General features: G+C 46.2%; 1 protein-coding gene across 1 annotated transcript in view; it reads right to left on the bottom strand.

Annotated features, from left to right (window-relative positions):
• DNAH11 (dynein axonemal heavy chain 11) overlaps positions 1–18,808 on the bottom strand; it is a 327,231-nt gene that overhangs the window by 200,537 nt on the left and 107,886 nt on the right. Inside the window, exons 30-35 of the mRNA XM_074984643.1 lie at positions 10,455–10,688; positions 7,282–7,413; positions 4,577–4,737; positions 3,854–4,010; positions 3,594–3,739; positions 2,631–2,747 (exon numbers count right to left, since the gene is read on the bottom strand). Of these exons, the coding sequence (XP_074840744.1) occupies positions 2,631–2,747; positions 3,594–3,739; positions 3,854–4,010; positions 4,577–4,737; positions 7,282–7,413; positions 10,455–10,688 (947 nt within the window). The remainder of the gene's footprint in view (positions 1–2,630; positions 2,748–3,593; positions 3,740–3,853; positions 4,011–4,576; positions 4,738–7,281; positions 7,414–10,454; positions 10,689–18,808) is intronic.

Consider the following 18,808-nt stretch of genomic DNA (forward strand, 5'->3'; position numbering starts at 1 on the left):
GCCTGCCCTGATTTTCCCTCTTGTTCTTACCCTCTCCCAGCCTTACCTTGTCACACAGGGAAGAATATTCCAAGTAGTCTTCCAGTTTGTGAAGTAAACTGCCAGAATTCTGCGAACACCTGTTTCCCCAGTTGGTCAGTATCCATTTAAAACCTTTGGCAGGAGCCTTGATGTGTCAGGGACTCATGACAGTTAAATTTGCATGAGTCTTGGAGATAGCAAGAAATCTGCATGTTATCCCTAGACATTCTTTCAGTGTTAGAGTGGAAAACTATTCGCCCATCTTGAACCCTGATACATCTATGCTTTAACAAGTACTCTTGCATTCTGTTGAAGAGATCAGGCAGTAGAGGGAACCCAATTCTGCCACTGCAACTCAGCGTTCTTTTGGCTGAGCAGGAATTTTTAGGCTACAGAGAAGTAGTAGTTCTTCCTTCCTGGAGTGTGCTTTAAGGGTGTAGCATTTGCTTTGTGCACAGTGTGAGGATGACTGATGGAAGGCACATCCCTGGGGGTCGCTGCAAAGGCTAAATTCCTTCTCCACCTCAGACACAGTGTCTCAGAGGTCAGGTTCTGGTTTTTAAATTGTTTTTGCTTACTGCTCACCACGAATTATTTCAAATTAAGCTCAAGAGCAATTTTAAGTAGGAGACTTTACTGCTGATGCCTAACACTGCCCCCAGAGTCAGAATATCTGGGTGGCAAGAGCTGATCTGGCTTAAATCTTCTGGGGATCCTATTCCTTAGACTTTGTGGGAGCCCCTAGACTCCAAGGTGGGGCCAGAAGTCATGGGGCCAGAGTGCAGGAGAGGGCTGTGGAGGAAGGTGAGTACAGGAGGTCTCAGATAAGGCTTTGAGATGAGGCTGGTGATGAGGCATTTGGGGTGTAGAAGCGGACTACAGGCTGCGGCTAAGAGGAGTTGGCTCAGGACAAGAGGGTGGGCTGTGGACTCAGGGTTCTGGGTGGGAGTTAGGTTGCAGGAGTGAAATCAGGGCTGGAAATGTGGGGGTCTATGAGGGAATTAGGGACTTACGGAACAGGAGAGAGGTCAGGACCAAGACAGTGGATTGGGATGCAGGGCGCTTACCTGAGACAGCTCCTGTTTGGCTGGGGGGAGGGAAAAGTGTCTCCGCACAGTCCCGTACTCCCCTGCCGGCACTCCCCTACCCCCCAACCCCCATTGGCTCTGATTCATGGTCAATGGGAGCTGTGGGGTGGAGCCTTCAGGACAGGGCAGCATGGGGACAGAATTTCCTGTGGTGCTTGTGGGAACACAGATCCAGCCAAGGGGGAGCGTGGGGGTGGGAGGAGGAGGAAAAATAGCAGCACATGATGCTGCATCTCCCCTCCTCCAGGAAGGACTAGTCTGGAACACAGGGGCTTTAGGGGCTGCAGCCCCTTAGTTTGGGGCCCTGGGATGCAGCCCCTAAAGTGCCTTTCTTAAGTCGCTCCTGGGCAAGAGCAAGAGACAGCACTGAGCAGAGAGTAAAACCAGTACCTTGGATTAGCAGAGAATTTTTAAGAAAAATTATACAACATATTGTTCTTTTAATAGTTAGAGATAATATCAGCACACAAACATGCACTGCTAAACAAAAACATAGGGCTCATTTCCTCCCTTTGGGTTCTACATTGTGAAAGTCAGCCACAGAGAGGCAAGACTTTGAGAGGCAAATCACTGGCGGTGAATGGAAGCTTAGAGTGCCAATGTAGCCCTCAAAACTTCTACAGGTTACTGCAATACTTCAAGTGATTGCACTGAAATCACTCATTTTCTTTTGAGAGTAGATGGAAATCTGAAAAGCACCATATCAAAAGTAAAATTTTGGGGTCAAGTCAACATTTAGGTAAGCAGATATCAATCCATTAAGTCAAAATATATTTCCAGTCTGATCCAGGTGGCATTTCAAAACTAATCTTCAGATTAAAATCACTGTTGGCACAAGTGGTTACCATTCAAATGGAGGGGCAGCTGCTTATACAGAGGTAAAGGTAAAGTTAGTCGTATAAACCTATTTTGCTATAATTTAACAACAGCCACAGGTTAGGATGATATTTATAGCCTGTAAAGGAACTTAAAGACAGTATAATGACCAGAGCTTACACCTTTTACATTTGAATTACCCTCTTTTGTAATATAGTGAATTATGCATAATGCATTTTCAGTAAAGCTCCTAAAATGACCAACAATATATTAAACACTTTAGCAGTGCTTATGCTTCCTGTCTGTCTAATAATCACTGGCCAACAATTTATCAACTAAAACAACAGCCTCTGACATCTGTGTAAGCATACAAAAAAGTAAATTTAGTGCCTTGAACTTATCTCATGAATTATTATGTACAATTAGTGTAATTACTCGCAAAACGGTGAGTATCCTTGTGCATGTTTGTTTTATGTCTAGATCACCCATGTTATTAAACACTCAAAAATTTTGTACTTTTCACGGCTATATCTTTAAAAAAAAGATGAAAGTTTCATTCTGAAGTACACCCACACCTATCAATTTTATGGGGAGAATCCATAACTGCGTGAAACATTTCCACAGAAGCTGTTTTAACCTACAAACCAGGCCAGGCCAGGCCGGGGTGGCATGAGTGGTCTAAATGACAATCTGCAGTATACTTGCCTAAATAGAGCTTTCAGATTTTCAGGTAGTTCTGTTCGGCCAGCATATCCCGGGTTCATGGTAATAAATATCCCAACTGATGGTTTCAGTGTAACATTTTCTCCAAGGAATAAAAATCTGAAATAGCCATGACATGATGTCAGTAAATGACTTGCTATATAATACTGCATTTTGATAAGATGCAAACACTTATTTCCACCTTATAAAGAGAAAAACCTGGAATGACAGAATTGCATTTGAAATGGAGGACAGATTGCATGATTTAGGGGGAAAAGATTGCATGTGAACATTTGTGACCAAGAAGGGGTGTGTTGGCTGCTATTGTATTTGCTAAACAAAGAAGAAAAATGCAAAGATACAGAAAGTAATTGGGTAGATCCCTAAAAGATGTAAACAGTCACAGCTTTATTGCCATCAGTCTGGTTAGGACTAAATACCTGACCGATACCATGCAATAACTCTATATAACATGAAATCCTGGCTCTATTAAATTCAATTGCAAAAACTTCCATTAACTTCAATGGGGACAAAATTTCATCCAAATTCTGTATGTTTTCTTTTTCCATTTTGAGGAAAGGGCTAATTTTACATATTAAATAAACTTGTAGATATACATGTATCACACACACGCGCGCGCATGCGTACGCACTAGTGCATAGGTGTCCAACCTTTTGGCTTGCCTGGGCTGCATTGAGTGAAGATAGTCTTGGGCCGTGTACAAAATATATAATATAGTTAATGTATATAAACCACATAAAAATGTTAAAAGTTTACGATCTTGTGGGGCCGCATTACTAGCTGTCCAGGGCTGCATGTGGCCCGTGGGCCGCAGGATGGACACGCCTGCACTAGTGAATTTGCAAGGGAAGATTCAACATCTGTCCATAGCAGGATTTTGAGAAGTATACATTTACATTTTTGTCTTTGCAAAAGCTTATAAAGAAATGGCATTAAAACACTCACTTTTTTTTCTTATTTCTAATGGCGTCATGTATAAGCTTTACTTGTACTGCCACCACTGATAGGACTTCTACTGAAATTCGATTAAACTCGTCAAAGCATCCCCAAGCACCTGTCTGGACCAAGCCTTTATAGATGTTTCCTATGGACTAAAAGATAGGCTTGAACATTTAGTTTTGTTTTCAGAAAGAAGAAAGAATTTTTAAAGTAGAGTCTGTTAAAAAAATAAAAATTGTACAGAAACCCCTGACAAAACACTATACCTTATAGTCCATCTGTTCAGAACAGTTGAAGACATAGACCATCATACCAAGTGCATGGCCCAGGTCTTTGGTGGTCTCTGTTTTGCCTGTGCCAGCTGGCCCTGCAGGTGCACCACTCATTGTCAAGTGTAGAGACTGTGTTAGAGTAATATAACACCTTTAAGCAATGAGAGGAGCAATTATTACTGCATGCAAAGAATGTTACCAAAAAGCTGGATATTTCACAACTGCAAAAGATGGGAAACAGTGTTAAAACCTTACTTTAGAAGTTGTGCTTACATGTTCTTATAGGATGTTGCATTATAGTGGACCCCAGAAAAAGTGAAATGCAGCATGTCAAGTGGCATATATTTATTTTACATCAATAAACCAGTTGTGCAGAATGCTAATTGCAATACTTGTCAGTTTACACTGGGAATGTATAACACATCAACTAGGGAATATTTTTAATCTATTTTACAAACACAAAGATCATACCATTTGCCCTATTTACTTACACACACACACACACACACACACACACACACACACACACACACACACACACACACACACACACACACACACACACACACACACACACACAGAGCTATTGCATTTGCCACACTAAGGAGGATTTTAAACATATTTATGAAAGGACACAGATTTGCTAAAGAAAGTTTAATCATATATTCTATGAACTGGACCAAGTAGAGATTTTTCATTATTAACAACAGTTAGTACCTGTCAGTCAAAGGTGTAATAACTAGCCGAGAGGTATTTCCCAAATATTCGTAAAAGTACTGGAACTGAGCATCGCAAATGTTGGCAAGGCAGTGATTCTGGACCTCATCCCATCTATGGCGTAGTTGTGACAGCCAGGTAAATGCTTGGGAACTAGTGACCTAAAACAATTGCACAAACATTTGTTATGTGGAAGATGTGCAGATGAAAGGAACCAGACACCTGAAAAGCTTTAACTGTCATCAGTAGATTTCACAACTAGTCTTTTACAAATAACGCCTGCTACAAACAATTATAAAGGATTACGCTCATTTCTCCGTATGTATACATTTAAATAGAAACCTGTGTAACAAATCTTCTTTTAATAAGGCTATTATTGCAAACCACGTACCACTTATGCTGCCAAGATCTTTCCTAACGAGCAACACAATCCATGGATTTGATCAGACACCATTTTCATATACATCTTCTAGCATAATTCAGTTTTATTTCTAAAACCTGGCCTCTCATCAGATGCAGCCCTAAGCCTTAACTCTGCAAACAATGCCATCATTTCTTTCTTTCTCCAGTTCCCATATGCATGCATTTTCCTGCATCATCCTTGTTACAAAAAATACCAGAATCAGCAGATACTGACCTCTACCATGCGGCAGGGTGTAACATATGTAACACTGACTCATGTCAAGTGATTGGGGCCAAGAAATAAAGACAAGGATCTTACTAACACTATTGTGTGGCACTCTTGTATTATATATTGTTGGAAATAAACTAAAGCTTTGTAAAAAAAAAAAATTAAACCAAATCCGTCCCTTTGGAAGGAAACCTGGTAGAGAACTACAGCAGAGGATTGAAGAATTTCCAGATTTTCCTGGAAATACTGATATCACTTGGAAATGGGGGAGGTAAATTAGAGAGTCTCAGAAAGTTAAGAAAAACAGGAATTACCTTTAGGGGTGCAGGAATGATTTGTATAGTGTTGGCGCCGATACCCACTGAGCCTAATTGTAAACCCTGTATATAATGGAAAGCACTTCAAGCTGCGTGTGCAGCAGCACCCCAGCACTCCTAGCTCCAGCGCCTGTAATTACCTGCTGAGCCTTCTTCATTCCCCATCCAACATAAGGTCACGTGCATTCAGATCTGCTGACCTGTGCCTGCAACTTCAGTTTCACTAGAACAAAGTTTTGTGTGGGGGAATGTTTTTATCCGGTAACCCTCACATGAACCAGAGAGGCCTCCAGCTCTGTAGGGCTACACAGAGATCAGAATAAAACAATGAATGGCTAAATAATCAAAGATGAAGATGCTATCCAGGAAAACAGACGAGTTCTGGACATGTCTTCATGGAACCCATCATCTGAAGAACAGACTGACACAATTTAAAAGGGCCCAGGACTCCAGACTCCTATCATGGCTACAGCAGCGGTTGGAACTCCAGACCTTTTAAATCAGTGCCAGAACACCACACGGCGTGGTCTGAATAATTCTGAGGCCTCAGTGGGGGAAACTAGTCTCCAACTCATCCACACCTACCTGACATCCTGCCCCTTCCTGGAACCTTGGAGCTGAGCCTCCTCCCACCTGGCACTGGGCCTAGCAAAGTCTGTCACCCGTTCTCGCTCATAGTGTTATGATCTAAGATTTTAAAAGGAACACTTTGCTGATCAAAGTTTCCAATTGGTTTGAACTCTCCTGTAAATGGGTTTTAAAAAAAAAAAAAATTCTTGGTTTGTTTAATGGGGCACACTCACTCCACACTGGGCATGTGAGGGTTAAACCTGCCGTAAGGGCTGAGAAATCCACACCTCTTCACTCTTCTGGGTGTGACCCAAGTGTGGAGCTAGTATAAAAGGTAACAACATAATTCAGTCTGGGTTGCCTGCCAGAAAGGAAGGACCTATTGCAGGACCTCCAGACAGACCAGGCAGAGAGTCAGACAGCAGGGCCCAGAGGCCGGAGACTGGGACAATCCTGCAGAACTATTGGAGCCTTGGGGAGAAACGAGCACCGGAGAACTCGAGAATCGCTGTGATGCTGGAGATGGTAGAAAGTGATCAAGGGAGGGCACAGTAGTGGAATCACCCTCCCCAGTAAGCCCAGCATATTTCAGGGGGAATTCCTTCTGGGCTGGTAGGGGACCACTCCGCCGCTGGGTCGGGGCCTGAAGGAGTAGGTGGGCCTGGGCCCCCTACTGGGGCTGTTGCCCCCCACCCCCTCAACTAGCAGCAGATGCACTGATACTGGCCATTGGGCAATGCTGCCCTGCAAAGTAGGGAAATTTGACTGACTCTTTGTATGGCCAGTTGGCTGCACTGCCTTGCAGATCAGAGTGATTAGACTGATATTGGCCAGTAGGCTACACAGCCTACCGAAGGGTGGATAGATAGGTTAGGATTGAGTGGTGTAATGACCCAGAGGATGGTAAACATGCTCCTTAAGAGAGACAGGTGCATATACCTGGCTTAGCACAGGTCTACCCCACCTCGTCACAGTTTGATTCTTCACTCCAGAAGGCAACATACCACAGAGGGAGGCACAAGCAATGGTTCATTACATGGCTGCGGAGCTAGTAGTCTTTGTGTCCACAAAGGTACCATCTCTCTTTCTTATGCACTCATGCAAGCCGAGACTCACACTTAGCTTAAAGTCCCTTTGTTTTAAGCCTTAAAACATTCTATGAAAAAACATTACATCCTACAATTTACCTTTTGCGCAACAAGTTTTGCCACCACATCTCGAGCATGAACATCGTTAGTGCAAATGGTCATAACCTTCTGTCTGTCACCCGAGGCAAGTTCTCCCAGCAACAAAGCAATGAGAGCATTTAGCTGAGCGATCTAGAGAGATAAATATAGTTTTGTTACAACATTTAATTTCACTGCTCCAGTCACCACCACTCCCAAAGATTAATTCTGCCTATAGCATGACTTCAATTACAACATAAAATATTTTGCACATACATGGTTGTAACTCACAGGTCTTGAACACTAGATCAGTGCTGTGTGAATCAGGAGTAGAAATATAGTCATTTAGAAAGCTTTTAGGGGAAAGGACTAGTCAGCTTGCTCTAAAAACAACCAGTAAAAGAATGGTTCCAGACAGGAGGAGAAATTATTACAGTGATTCAGATGTATATAAGTAGGACATTGGGATAAAGTTAAACAAAAGCTTTTACGGTCAACATAAGGAAAACTTTCTGAACGGCGAGATCTATTAGACTGCAGAAAAGCCTTCAATGAAAGGGGAAGATGATTCACTGCTTCAGATATTTTTACTGAACAAAGTACTTGGAAAACATGCTGTATGAAAGCACAGTGGCTTGAGGCTCAAGGATGATGACACAAGGAGTAGAAGAATTATTAAATGTGATATTAATGAAGTTACTTATACCTGAATTATGAACACACCCTTAATGAATGTGTTTTGTTAACATTTCATATTAACAGTAAAGATCAGTTTGTGACTGTACACACTTTTTATTAGGCAAACATAACATTAATAGAGTGCATGTAATGTATTGCATAAGCAATGTATGATCCAGATATGCTTGTTTGTACAAAAGCCCTTCTACAAAAAAGACTTCAAGAATGAATAAGACCTCACAAACTATGCTTTTTGCACTACTGGTACAATGCAATTTAGACATCAGCATTCTCGTATTCTCCCTGATTTAAGGGTGTGGTGCAACGTTCTCTCTAATCTTTTCCATCCACGTGCGGAATACTTTTTTATGTGCTCCAAGGTATCTGTAAATGTACGACACCCTAGCTGTGGGCGCTCTGCTAATCAGCTGGGAGGCATCTGAATTTTTCCTGAGTGGCCATGCAAGCACACAGTTAACAGGGCACACTGGTATGATGGTTATTTGAGTCACCATCATCATTGGTGCCATGGACCTTGTTTATCCAGGCGATGTCCGAGCTGGCATCTTTTATCAGTTAGTTGTACTGGCATCAGATTTCATTCATATTGTTTCACTATCAGTGCATCATCAGTCAGCTGACCAACCCCACAACACTACCCAGGCTTGGGACTGGCATGGAACCCCTAGAGGCTTCATGAAGGAGTTGGTTATTTGAGTGGCAGTGACTTATTTGAGAATTACAATATTAATTCACAATTTTCTTCTTTTAGAGCCTTAAAAAAAAAAAGAAGTGGGTCATTTAAATTGGGTTTGGCCACCACACCAGAAGTTTATGGGATACTCAAATGTGATTATAAAGTACATTTTAACAGCACAATTTCATGCTGAATTACTTTATACCCTAATAAATCTCAGACTCTTCCCTCCACAAAAAAATGTGATTCATTTATAAAATCTTAGCAATTTGCCTTATGTATATACTGGTTCTCTGCTCCACTCCATACCCTGAGCAGTGCATACGGAACACAAACCTCCCAGGTGGAAGGCTGTTCTAGAAAGGGAGTAGCTGGAACACAACACAATGGCATAGGGTATCTAAGGAGCAATCCAAGCTAACTGGAACAGTTTAGAGCAACCTGTTTCAGGAGCAGGGCTGAGAACCAAGGAATGGACTCCTTGTCAACTCTCCTACTCCTCTCCATGCAGCAAAAGGACAAGAGACCCAGTGTATATCTATAAGATGAAGAAACTGTAGAAAGTCATCAAAATTTAAGTAGACCTCTCACCTCTTTCAAGAGGGGATGGCGGGGTGGGGGGGGGGAGTCTGCTTGAAAATGGATGGCACAACATCAGACAAAACTATGTCTTACATAAATTGACAATTTTAATATTTTCCGGTTGTAGACATTGGGAAAATATTACTTAGCTGTAGCAAATCTGCCATTATAACCAAATCAGATGTAGTTTTTTCAGTAACTTACATAATTGAAAAAGTTTGAAAGGGAAAAATGTTATAACTTGAACACTATTTTTAAATGAGACACAACGTGTATCAATGAATATATAGCAAGAAATACCCATGTGGGGACTGGAACTAAAACTAACCACAGTTTCAAACTGAATTCTGATGATTTATTGCCACATCAAACAAAGCGATTGTTCGAACAGACACACAAGTTTTGGCTTTTTTATATATGCACTACCACCCCGCCGCTCCTCAGACACATTTAGTTATGGGTGTGTGCACCCTACACTTTCCATAATATCATGATAGTCCAATCAAGTTCTTGATATCTACCAGTATTCAGTACTCCCTACATTTTCAAAATTACTAGAGATCTTTGGGTATTCCAGTTTTGGGTTCTCAGTCTGAGATGCTTTACTATAGGAATAGTAGCAATTCTGGAAAGTTGAGAGTCTTTTGAGTCTTCCTGTTCCATCACAACAAATGTGCTCCTGATTTCCAGAGGGATGGTTGGAACATTTTGACAGCCAACTTCCTGAAAAATTACTAAAAATTGAGGCACCCAAAAATCACCAATAGCTTTTAAAAAATACAGGCCCATATCACATCTTCTGAATAGATATTCCCCATCTGTTTTTAATTATAAAAAATATCTACTTCAAAGACCTGGATTTGGTTTGAAGTTTTAGATAATTTTAGGTCACAAATTATCTCTGTTTGAGAAATGGTAATTACAGGAAAAAATCTGTATCTTATAGCACCTTTGCTTTTACCTTTCTTCTTCTTGCTCCAGAACGAAAACACAGTGAGCTGTAAGAACAATTTTTATTGTTGGAGAGAAAGACAAATGGGATAATCTCTGGGAGAAGAAAGAATCAGAAACAAAAGGAGGCATGCTTCCTTTTCTTCAGAGGATAGAAATAGCAGGTAACCAATAAAAACAGTATGACTAAAGAAATATTTAATGAGTCATCCGAGCATTTCTGGGCAATAAGGTTCCATTTCCATAGTGTATCATTTTTCATACAATGTAAGCAAGACACCAATACCTGTTTTTTATTGTAATCCTTCAGGGCTGTTTCACATCCCTCTTCCAGCCTGTTGAATGCTATTCCTACATCTGTCGTCCACCAGATTTGTGAGCTGGTAAGTGCAACTTGAGCTGGATAGTCAAAAATCCAGTGTTCTCTGGGTTTTTCTTCATAGGCAGCTATTGCCTCTATGATATAACAATGTATTGTTTTATGCATGGTGTCTTCAAGGTGTTGTAACCAGGTCTCCACCTTTTGAAAAAGAGACGTTGCATCAGTTCTCAAAATATTGAGGGAATAGCTTCCTAATTGACTGATATCATGACTAGAATTTAAACAGATACATGTACCTATAAATGAAATACACAGACACACCCTCTTTTTGCAACTTCTGGTTTTCTTTCCATCCATTTTTAACATCAATGTTTGGTACTGCAAAGCCATTCATGAGTGTTGAGATTCTAGCATCATTTGATTTTTATTAACTTGTGCGTGTGATACAGAGTGGGCACTGGCAATGCAATCTTCCTGTTGTCATCTTACAACGTGCTTCGAACTTTTTGTTTGGAAGAACCAGGTTTAAGAGGCAAGTTGAGTCACCTTGTATGTTCAGTCTCTGGCTTCCCTACTCACAAAATTAGCAAGACTGCCAATCAGTGCTAATTGTGAGAGCTGTTTTCTAAGGAGAATTCTTGTCTAATGTGGGCAGTGGATCAAGACCAACAAATTCTTATCACTGAACAGCTACCAGATGGTAATTACTTTCAGACACCTCCCAACTAGGCTCTGTATGTATCCCTTCGTTAATACTAACCAAGTTTTATTTTTTGAAAAAAAGAGTATGGAAACCATTATTGTGCAATGAACAAAGAACTACATTGCCTTTGAAAACTAATCAAAATATTAGGCCCAAAATCTAGTGCTATGGATCTTGGCAACCACCTGTAGAAAATGAACATACAGTAATTATTAGCCCATATGAAAACTGTGTGTCATATGTGAAACATTCTAGTCACATACATTTCCCCCTAAAATAAACACATTTACAAGAATTATGGTGCATATTTAAGAAGAACCACATATTTTTTCTTCAGTTGGAAAATATAACTTTAAATTTGCACTTCCAGTTTTAGCTAGCAGTAATTTGTCTGCTTGGCTTTCATTACTAAATTTTTCAGTACAGGACCTTCAAGGCAGAGGTATTAAGGAATTAATTCTGATTGTCTGAAATTTAACCTGGTAAATGGCTTAAAATTAAGTGTGATCACAGATTAATATCTGCTTACATGTTCTATCCATATCTACATATTATGTTGTATCAAGTCTTGTTTCAACTTTCCTTGATAAGTACCCATGACCACTAGGGGGAGACACAAAATATAATTTAGGTTTCAGATGCTATGTCTACACTGGGATGCTACATCGACATAGCTTATTTCGATGTAGCGAAATCGAAATAAGCTATTTTGATGAATAGCATCCACACATCCTCCAGGGCTGGTGCCGTCAACGTTGGACAGCACTACATTGAAATAGGCACTGCAGGGGAGCGTCTACACACCAAAGCAGCCCAAATTGAAATAAGGGTGCCAGGAACAGCTGCAGACAGGGTCACAGGGTGGACTAGCACTTCCGCGGCAACAGCAAGCCGCTCCCTTAAAGGGCCCCTCCCAGACACACACAGCCTGCACAGCACATGGTCTGCAGAGCCACAGGCGCACACACCCCGTGAAGCACCACAGACCCCCAGCAGCAGCAGCAGCAGCAGCCGCCGCCAGAGGCCCAAACACTCACCCCTGGAGGAGCAGCAGCTGCCCTGCTCAGTGCCATGCAGGAGGCAGCTGAACATCTTTTATTTGAGGAAGATGAGCTGTCCTCGGGGGATGAGGAAGCAGCCCCAGACCTTGCTGCCCTCCCAGCCCCGCCCCTCACTGCACACACCACCAGCTGTGGAGATACCCCACGAGCACGGACTGGTGGGAGCGGCTGGTGCTCGGCGAGTGGGACAATGACCGCTGGCTCCGGAACTTCCGAATGAGCTGGCAGACATTCTTGGAGCTCTGCCAGTGGCTCACCCCTGCCTTACAACACCAGGACACCCCCATGCGACGTTCCCTCACTGTAGAGAAACGGGTCGGCATCGCTGTCTGGAAGCTGGCCACTCCAGACAGCTACCGATCCGTAGGGCAGCAGTTTGGTGTGGGCAAGGCCACCGTCGGGGCTGTCCTCATGGAGGTAAGAGGACCCAGGGGGAGGGGGGGAGCCCTGGGAGAAGGGGGGGAGTCCTGGGGGGGGGAGGGCCAGACACACCCTGCACACCCCTCACCGGTGCTCTCTCATGTCCTTCCCCTGCAGGTCATCTGCGCAATCAATGCCCTGCTCCTCCACAGGCTCGTGCGGCTTGGGGACCCAGATGCTGCCATTGCGGGGCTTGCCAGCCTGGGCTTCCCAAATTGCTTTGGGGCTCTGGATGGGACCCATATCCCCATCTGTGCCCCGGAGCACAGAGGAGGATGCTTCCTCAATAGGAAGGGATACCATTCCGTGGTCCTCCAGGCCTTGGTGGACAGCCAGGGCCGCCTCTTGGACATTTATGTTGGCTGGCCTGGCAGCACCCACGACGCCCGGGTGTTCAGAAATTCGGGTCTGTGCTGCCGGCTGGAGGCAGGTACCTACATCCCCCTGCGGGATGGATCGCTGTGGGGGACACCACCATGCCCCTCTGCCTCGTCGCAGACGCGGCGTACCCCCTCCAACCCTGGCTCATGCACCCTTACACTGGCCATGTCACAGCCAGCAAGGAGCAGTTCAACACACGCTTGAACCATGCGCACCAGGTGGTCGCGCGCACTTTCGGCTGCCTCAAAGGGCACTGGAGGTGTCTCCTCACCCGTCTGGATGCAGGCCTCACCAACGTCCCCCAGGTTGTGGGCGCGTGCAGCGCACTCCACAACCTGGTGGAGAGCAAGGGAGAGGCCTTCTTCCAGGGCTGGGCTGCGGAGGCTGGCAGGGCCGACATCAAGCCACCCACTGCCCCCAGTCGCCAGGTCGACCCTGAGGTGATCGGGGTCCGGGAGGCCCTATGGGCCCATTTTGACCAGGCTGCGGGGCAAACGCTGGAAGGGCCAGCTGCGGGTGAGCCACCCACTGCGTCCCCCCATCCTCCACAACACTCCCAGCCCCCACACCCACACCACAGAGAACCTCAGAGCACAACCCCCGCCACTTCTGTGCAATAAATGGAATTTTTTTTTAAACAAAACCATGCAACCTGTATTAATTATTAACAGAAGAAGGGGGGAACTATGTACGTGGCGGGGGCAGGTAAAAACAGGAGTAGAACAAAAACTATTTACAAAGATGGGGGGAATATGTCCAAAAAAGGGGGCCTTGGGGGGCAACGTCCTCAGCCACGCACCCCCTATTGTCCTGCGCCTGGTGTTGGGGGGTGCGACCCACATCTCGGCCGGAGGCCCGGTCAAGGCTGCATGGGGGCCAGGAGAACCGGCAGATAGGGCCGGGCAGAGTCTGGAGGCCCATGGTCCCCCTCGGTGGCAGGCCCCAGGACGGCTGATGGTGGAGGGACAGCAGGCGGAGCGGCAGGCGGAGCAGTGAGGGGGCCAAGTGCCGCACGATGTCCTCAAAGGTGCGCATGAAGGCCCCCCAAGCCTCCTGGCGCGAGGCCAGCACTCGCTCCAGGAGATGGAGCCACTGCTCCTCCACCTGCAGGCGCCGCTCGGACACCTCCAGCGGACGCCGGAGCGTGGTGAGCAGCTGGAGGTCCGTGGACGCCCACAGATGGCTCTGCCGCTGTCAGGCTCGTCCTGGGGCTGGTCCGTGCTCTGCCGAGGGGCTGGCCTCATGGGATGGCCCCAGTGGGCTCTCTGGGACCACTGACACCGCGCCGGTGCTCTCCAGGCCCTCCGATGGTGCAGCTGCGGAACAGAGGGGGGAAGAAGAGTGGAGACAGCCATTAGTCTGGGCCCTGACCCGTGGTCCTTGTCCCCCCACCCCTCTGCTGCTGGTTCCCCATCCCCGTCCCCCAGACATGCTGATGATGATGGGTGTCCAACCCGCCCCCACGGGGGACAATAGGTTCCATTCCCCCCATCCCCAGGGATGGGGCATGGCGCTGTCCTGGTGGGGGACAGGGGCTGATGGACTCTTCTGCGGGACATGCCACAGCTGTCCTCGGGGCCATGGTCATCTGGGTGTGTGGAGGGCCCTGGTCATGTCTCTTGTCCCCGCCCCTTAACCCCGGGGGTGTGCACCAGGGGGGTACATACCTGATGGTCTGCTCCCACGGTCGGGGGACACCCATCGGGTGGACACCCTGCTGGAGCTGCGGGAGAGGAGGTCGATTTGGAGCCCCCCGTCGCTGGAGGCCCCCTCCTCCTCCTCTGGTGTCCCAGGGCTGGCCTCCGGGGTGGACTCCGTCTCCAGTGCCTGCTGGGGCTCGTCGCCCGATGTGTCAAGGGTGGCCGGGGGGAGATGTACCGGGGGCCCAGGATGGCCCTGAGCTCCCTGTAAAAGGGGCAAGCGGCAGGGGCGGCCCCAGATAGGCTGGCCATGTCCCAGGCCCTGGTGTAATCCTGCCGCAGCTCCTTTACCTTACTCCTGACGTGGTCAGGAGTGCGGGCAGGGTGACCCTGGGCAGCCAGGCCCTCGGCCAGCCGAGCGAATGCATCCGCGTTCCGCCTCTTGCTCCCCGTTACCTGGAGCACCTCCTCCTCACCCCAGAGCCCCAGCAGGTCCCGGATCTCAGCCTCCGTCCAGGAGGGGCCCCGCTGCCTCTTCCCCCACTGGCTGGCAGGCTGGGAGCCCTGGGTCCCCTTGGGGGGGGGGGGTTCCCTGTGGGCTCTTGGGGGGCTGGCTGGATGCCATGGGGTGCAGGGTGCTGGCTTGGGGCTGCTGAGGGATGTGCAGGCTGTGCATGTGGCTGTGCTGCTGCCTGCACGAGCTCTCAGCTTCCTGCACAGGAAATAAGGGGGCGGGGAGCTTTAAGGGGCTGTTGCATGCAGCGACCATAGAGCTCAGGAGCTGGAGAGAGCGTCTCTCAACCCCTCAGCTGATGGCCGCCATGGAGGACTCTGCTACCTCAATGTTGCAGGATATGGATCGTCTACACATGCCCTACTTCGACGTTCAACGTCGAAGTAGGGCGCTATTCCCATCTCCTCATGAGGATAGTAACTTTGACGTCTCGCCGCCTTACGTCGAGTTCAACGTCGAAATCGCACTCGGCACGTGTAGACGCGGCAGGCGCTATTTTGAAGTTGGCACGGCTACTTCAAAATAGCTGGCTAGTGTAGACGTGGCTAGGGTGTGCAATGGTATTTTCCAGACTGACTAGTGAATGTCTAGGTAGGCTGTGGAGAGGGATAGAAAGAAATAGCACAAACATACCTCAGAAAGCCACAAGATCTTAGGCCCATCCTGCCCTCATTTCATCCCTTCCCCAGCCGTTGGTCTTTGAAAGTCACCTGCTTCTACTACAGGACATTCCTATAATGTGTTTGGCAGCAAGAACCACTCCCATATACAAGACACATACAGGCTCAAGTATCTGTCTGTGGGGTCCTTAATGGAAACTACTTCTCTAAGCAACATTCAAGTTTCTTTGAGCTGTGAACAAGGATGGGAAGCCGCCCTGGAAGGAAATTGGCGATGATATCACCAGGAAAGAAAGAGAAGGAAAAATAATATTTCAACTCAAAACAAAAAGAGAACAGAGACAGGAAGTGATAAAAAAAAATGGGAAAATGGAGAAACTGGGCCAGGACATGAACAAGGATCTCTGGTTAGGGCAACATCATCCATCAATGCTCACCACAAAGCAAGTGGGGAGCCTCTCACAATAAATGTAACAGACTGACATACAGATTGAGAGAATTAACGTCTTCTCTCTCCTTCCAGGCAGCACATTGACGAGAAAGGACATAAGAATGCACTTTGACCAATAAATGGTTTATATGATGATGTTTCTCCAATTCCTGCAAAATGTAAAAGATCAAGGCAAATACTTTGATTAACGTGTTCTTGCCTCAATTTCAGCAGATTAGGGTACACAAGCATACAAAACACACTGGGTGACCAGTCCAGATCCTTATAAGAGGTGAAGTAGCATTCAGCACAGTTTGGGATGGCAGCTCAGGAAGCTGGGGTGTGCCGGACTGCATGGGCCAAATGGATGATGGCCCATGAATAGGGAGAGCAGTCTGGGAGGGACGTGATGGTTATAAAACATCAATGCACTGATTTTCCATGTCTTGACCTAGCAAAGGACAATGAAGAAAAAAAAGGCTCTGTCCTAAATAGATAAGGAACAAAGATATTTTAAATTAAAAAAATGCAGGAAACCTTTGAGATACATGGGCTTCCACGTTGAAATTGTTGGAAATAACTACATGGCTAGAAACCTAAATATTGACCTTAATAGCATTGCAGAATTACATGAAGATTAACTTCTAGAAAGTAGTTGATATAAACAGTTTTCTATCTTGTTTCAACTTTTTCTTTCTCACATTAACCAGATAATGTGCAGTAATTTCCATGCACAATCAACCCAAGTAGCTTCTACTTCACATTTGTCCCATTTATTTGTGGATTCTCTTGCCTCGGATCATTTTATAGTTGCACAAGCTTGCCCTTACTCAGAACTCCTGGACTCAATATTTATGGTGCATTTTTTTAAAAAAAAGAACCAGCTCATGTGATATTAGGTTTCCCAGACATCAAAGGTACTTTAGCTTGTCTTTTCCATATCCCAAGTATCTCAACACAGCAGTCTTCCTACTATTTAATATATGTTGGAACATAAATGTCAAAGGCCACGTCTACACTAGCAAGTTCTTTCGAAATAGCCAGCGAAGCATCTACACACAACAAGTATTCTTTCGAAATGAATCGAAAGAAGGTGACAGTCCTTTTGAAAGTGCTCTTCCACTCCTGTTTCAGGAAGAGCACCTTCTTTGGAAAGCTTCTTTTGAAAGAAAATATGTGTAGATGCTCCGCGGGCCCTTCCCCCCCCGCCATGGCACTTGATTTTTCAATCCCTGGCCCGTTCTTTTGAAAGAACAGGGGCTGAATGGATACTGTCTTTCAAAAAAGCAGATCACTCTTTTGATCTGCTTTTTTGTGTGTGGACCCACTCTTTCAGAAGAGATCTTCCAGAAGTACTTCTTTTGAAAGATCACTGTAGTGTAGACATAGCCTAAGTATGCTCAAGCACAGGTGTTTACTGTAACTGGAAGTTCATTGAGATGTGTGGTCCCTACCTGGATTCCAAATGTGGGTGCACACGTGCATGAGCCAGAACTGTTCATAGTAATGCCCGCAAACCTAGATGTGTGTTGTGCAACAGACCCATGGTGTGTCTGAGGCTTTCAGAGGTTGTGTGGGTCAATACTGCTCCAGGTCCCTCATTGATCGAGACACACTGGCTACGTCTACACGTGAAGCCAACATCGAAATAGCTTATTTCGATGTAGCAACATCGAAATAGGCTATTTCGATGAATAACGTCTACACGTCCTCCAGGGCTGGCAACGTCGATGTTCAACTTCGACGTTGCGCAGCACCACATCGAAATAGGCGCTGAGAGGGTACGTCTACACGCCAAAGTAGCACACATCGAAATAAGGGTGCTAGGCACAGCTGCAGACAGGGTCACAGGGCGGACTCAACAGCAAGCCGCTCCCTTAAAGGGCCCCTCCCAGACACAGTTGCACTAAACAACACAAGATACACAGAGCCGACAACTGGTTGCAGACCCTGTGCCTGCAGCATGGATCCCCAGCTGCCGCAGCAGCAGCCAGAAGCCCTGGGCTAAGGGCTGCTGCCCACGGTGACCACAGAGCCCCGCAGGGGCTGGAGAGAGAGCGTCTCTCAACCCCGCAGCTGATGGCCGCCATGGAGGACCTGGCAATTTCGAAGTTGCAGGACGCGGATCGTCTACACGGTCCCTACTTCGACGTTGAACGTCGAAGTAGGGCGCTATTCCGATCCCCTCATGAGGTTAGCGACTTCGACGTCTCACCGCCTAACGTCGAAGTTAACTTCGAAATAGCGCCCGACGCGTGTAGCCACGACGGGCGCTATTTCGAAGTTAGTGCCGCTACTTCGAAGTAGCATGCACGTGTAGACACAGCTACAGGCTGACAAGGACGGTGCAGAGTCTGGTTAGTGAAGAGGACACAAGCACCCGATGATAAGAGGAGGAGCCGGTCATCCAAGTCAGAAAACACAGTTGCTGAGATGATGTGTGAAGGCTTTGTTGATGGCAGAAACCTTTGAGAACATGTGCAGAGCAGTGCGATACCAAAGGCGAGGAGCCGGAAATGATAACAATGCCCCACTGTGAAACAGAAGAG

The sequence above is a fragment of the Carettochelys insculpta genome, chromosome 2 (assembly GCF_033958435.1).
Source record: "Carettochelys insculpta isolate YL-2023 chromosome 2, ASM3395843v1, whole genome shotgun sequence".
In the NCBI taxonomy this organism is placed as follows: Eukaryota; Metazoa; Chordata; order Testudines; family Carettochelyidae; genus Carettochelys; species Carettochelys insculpta.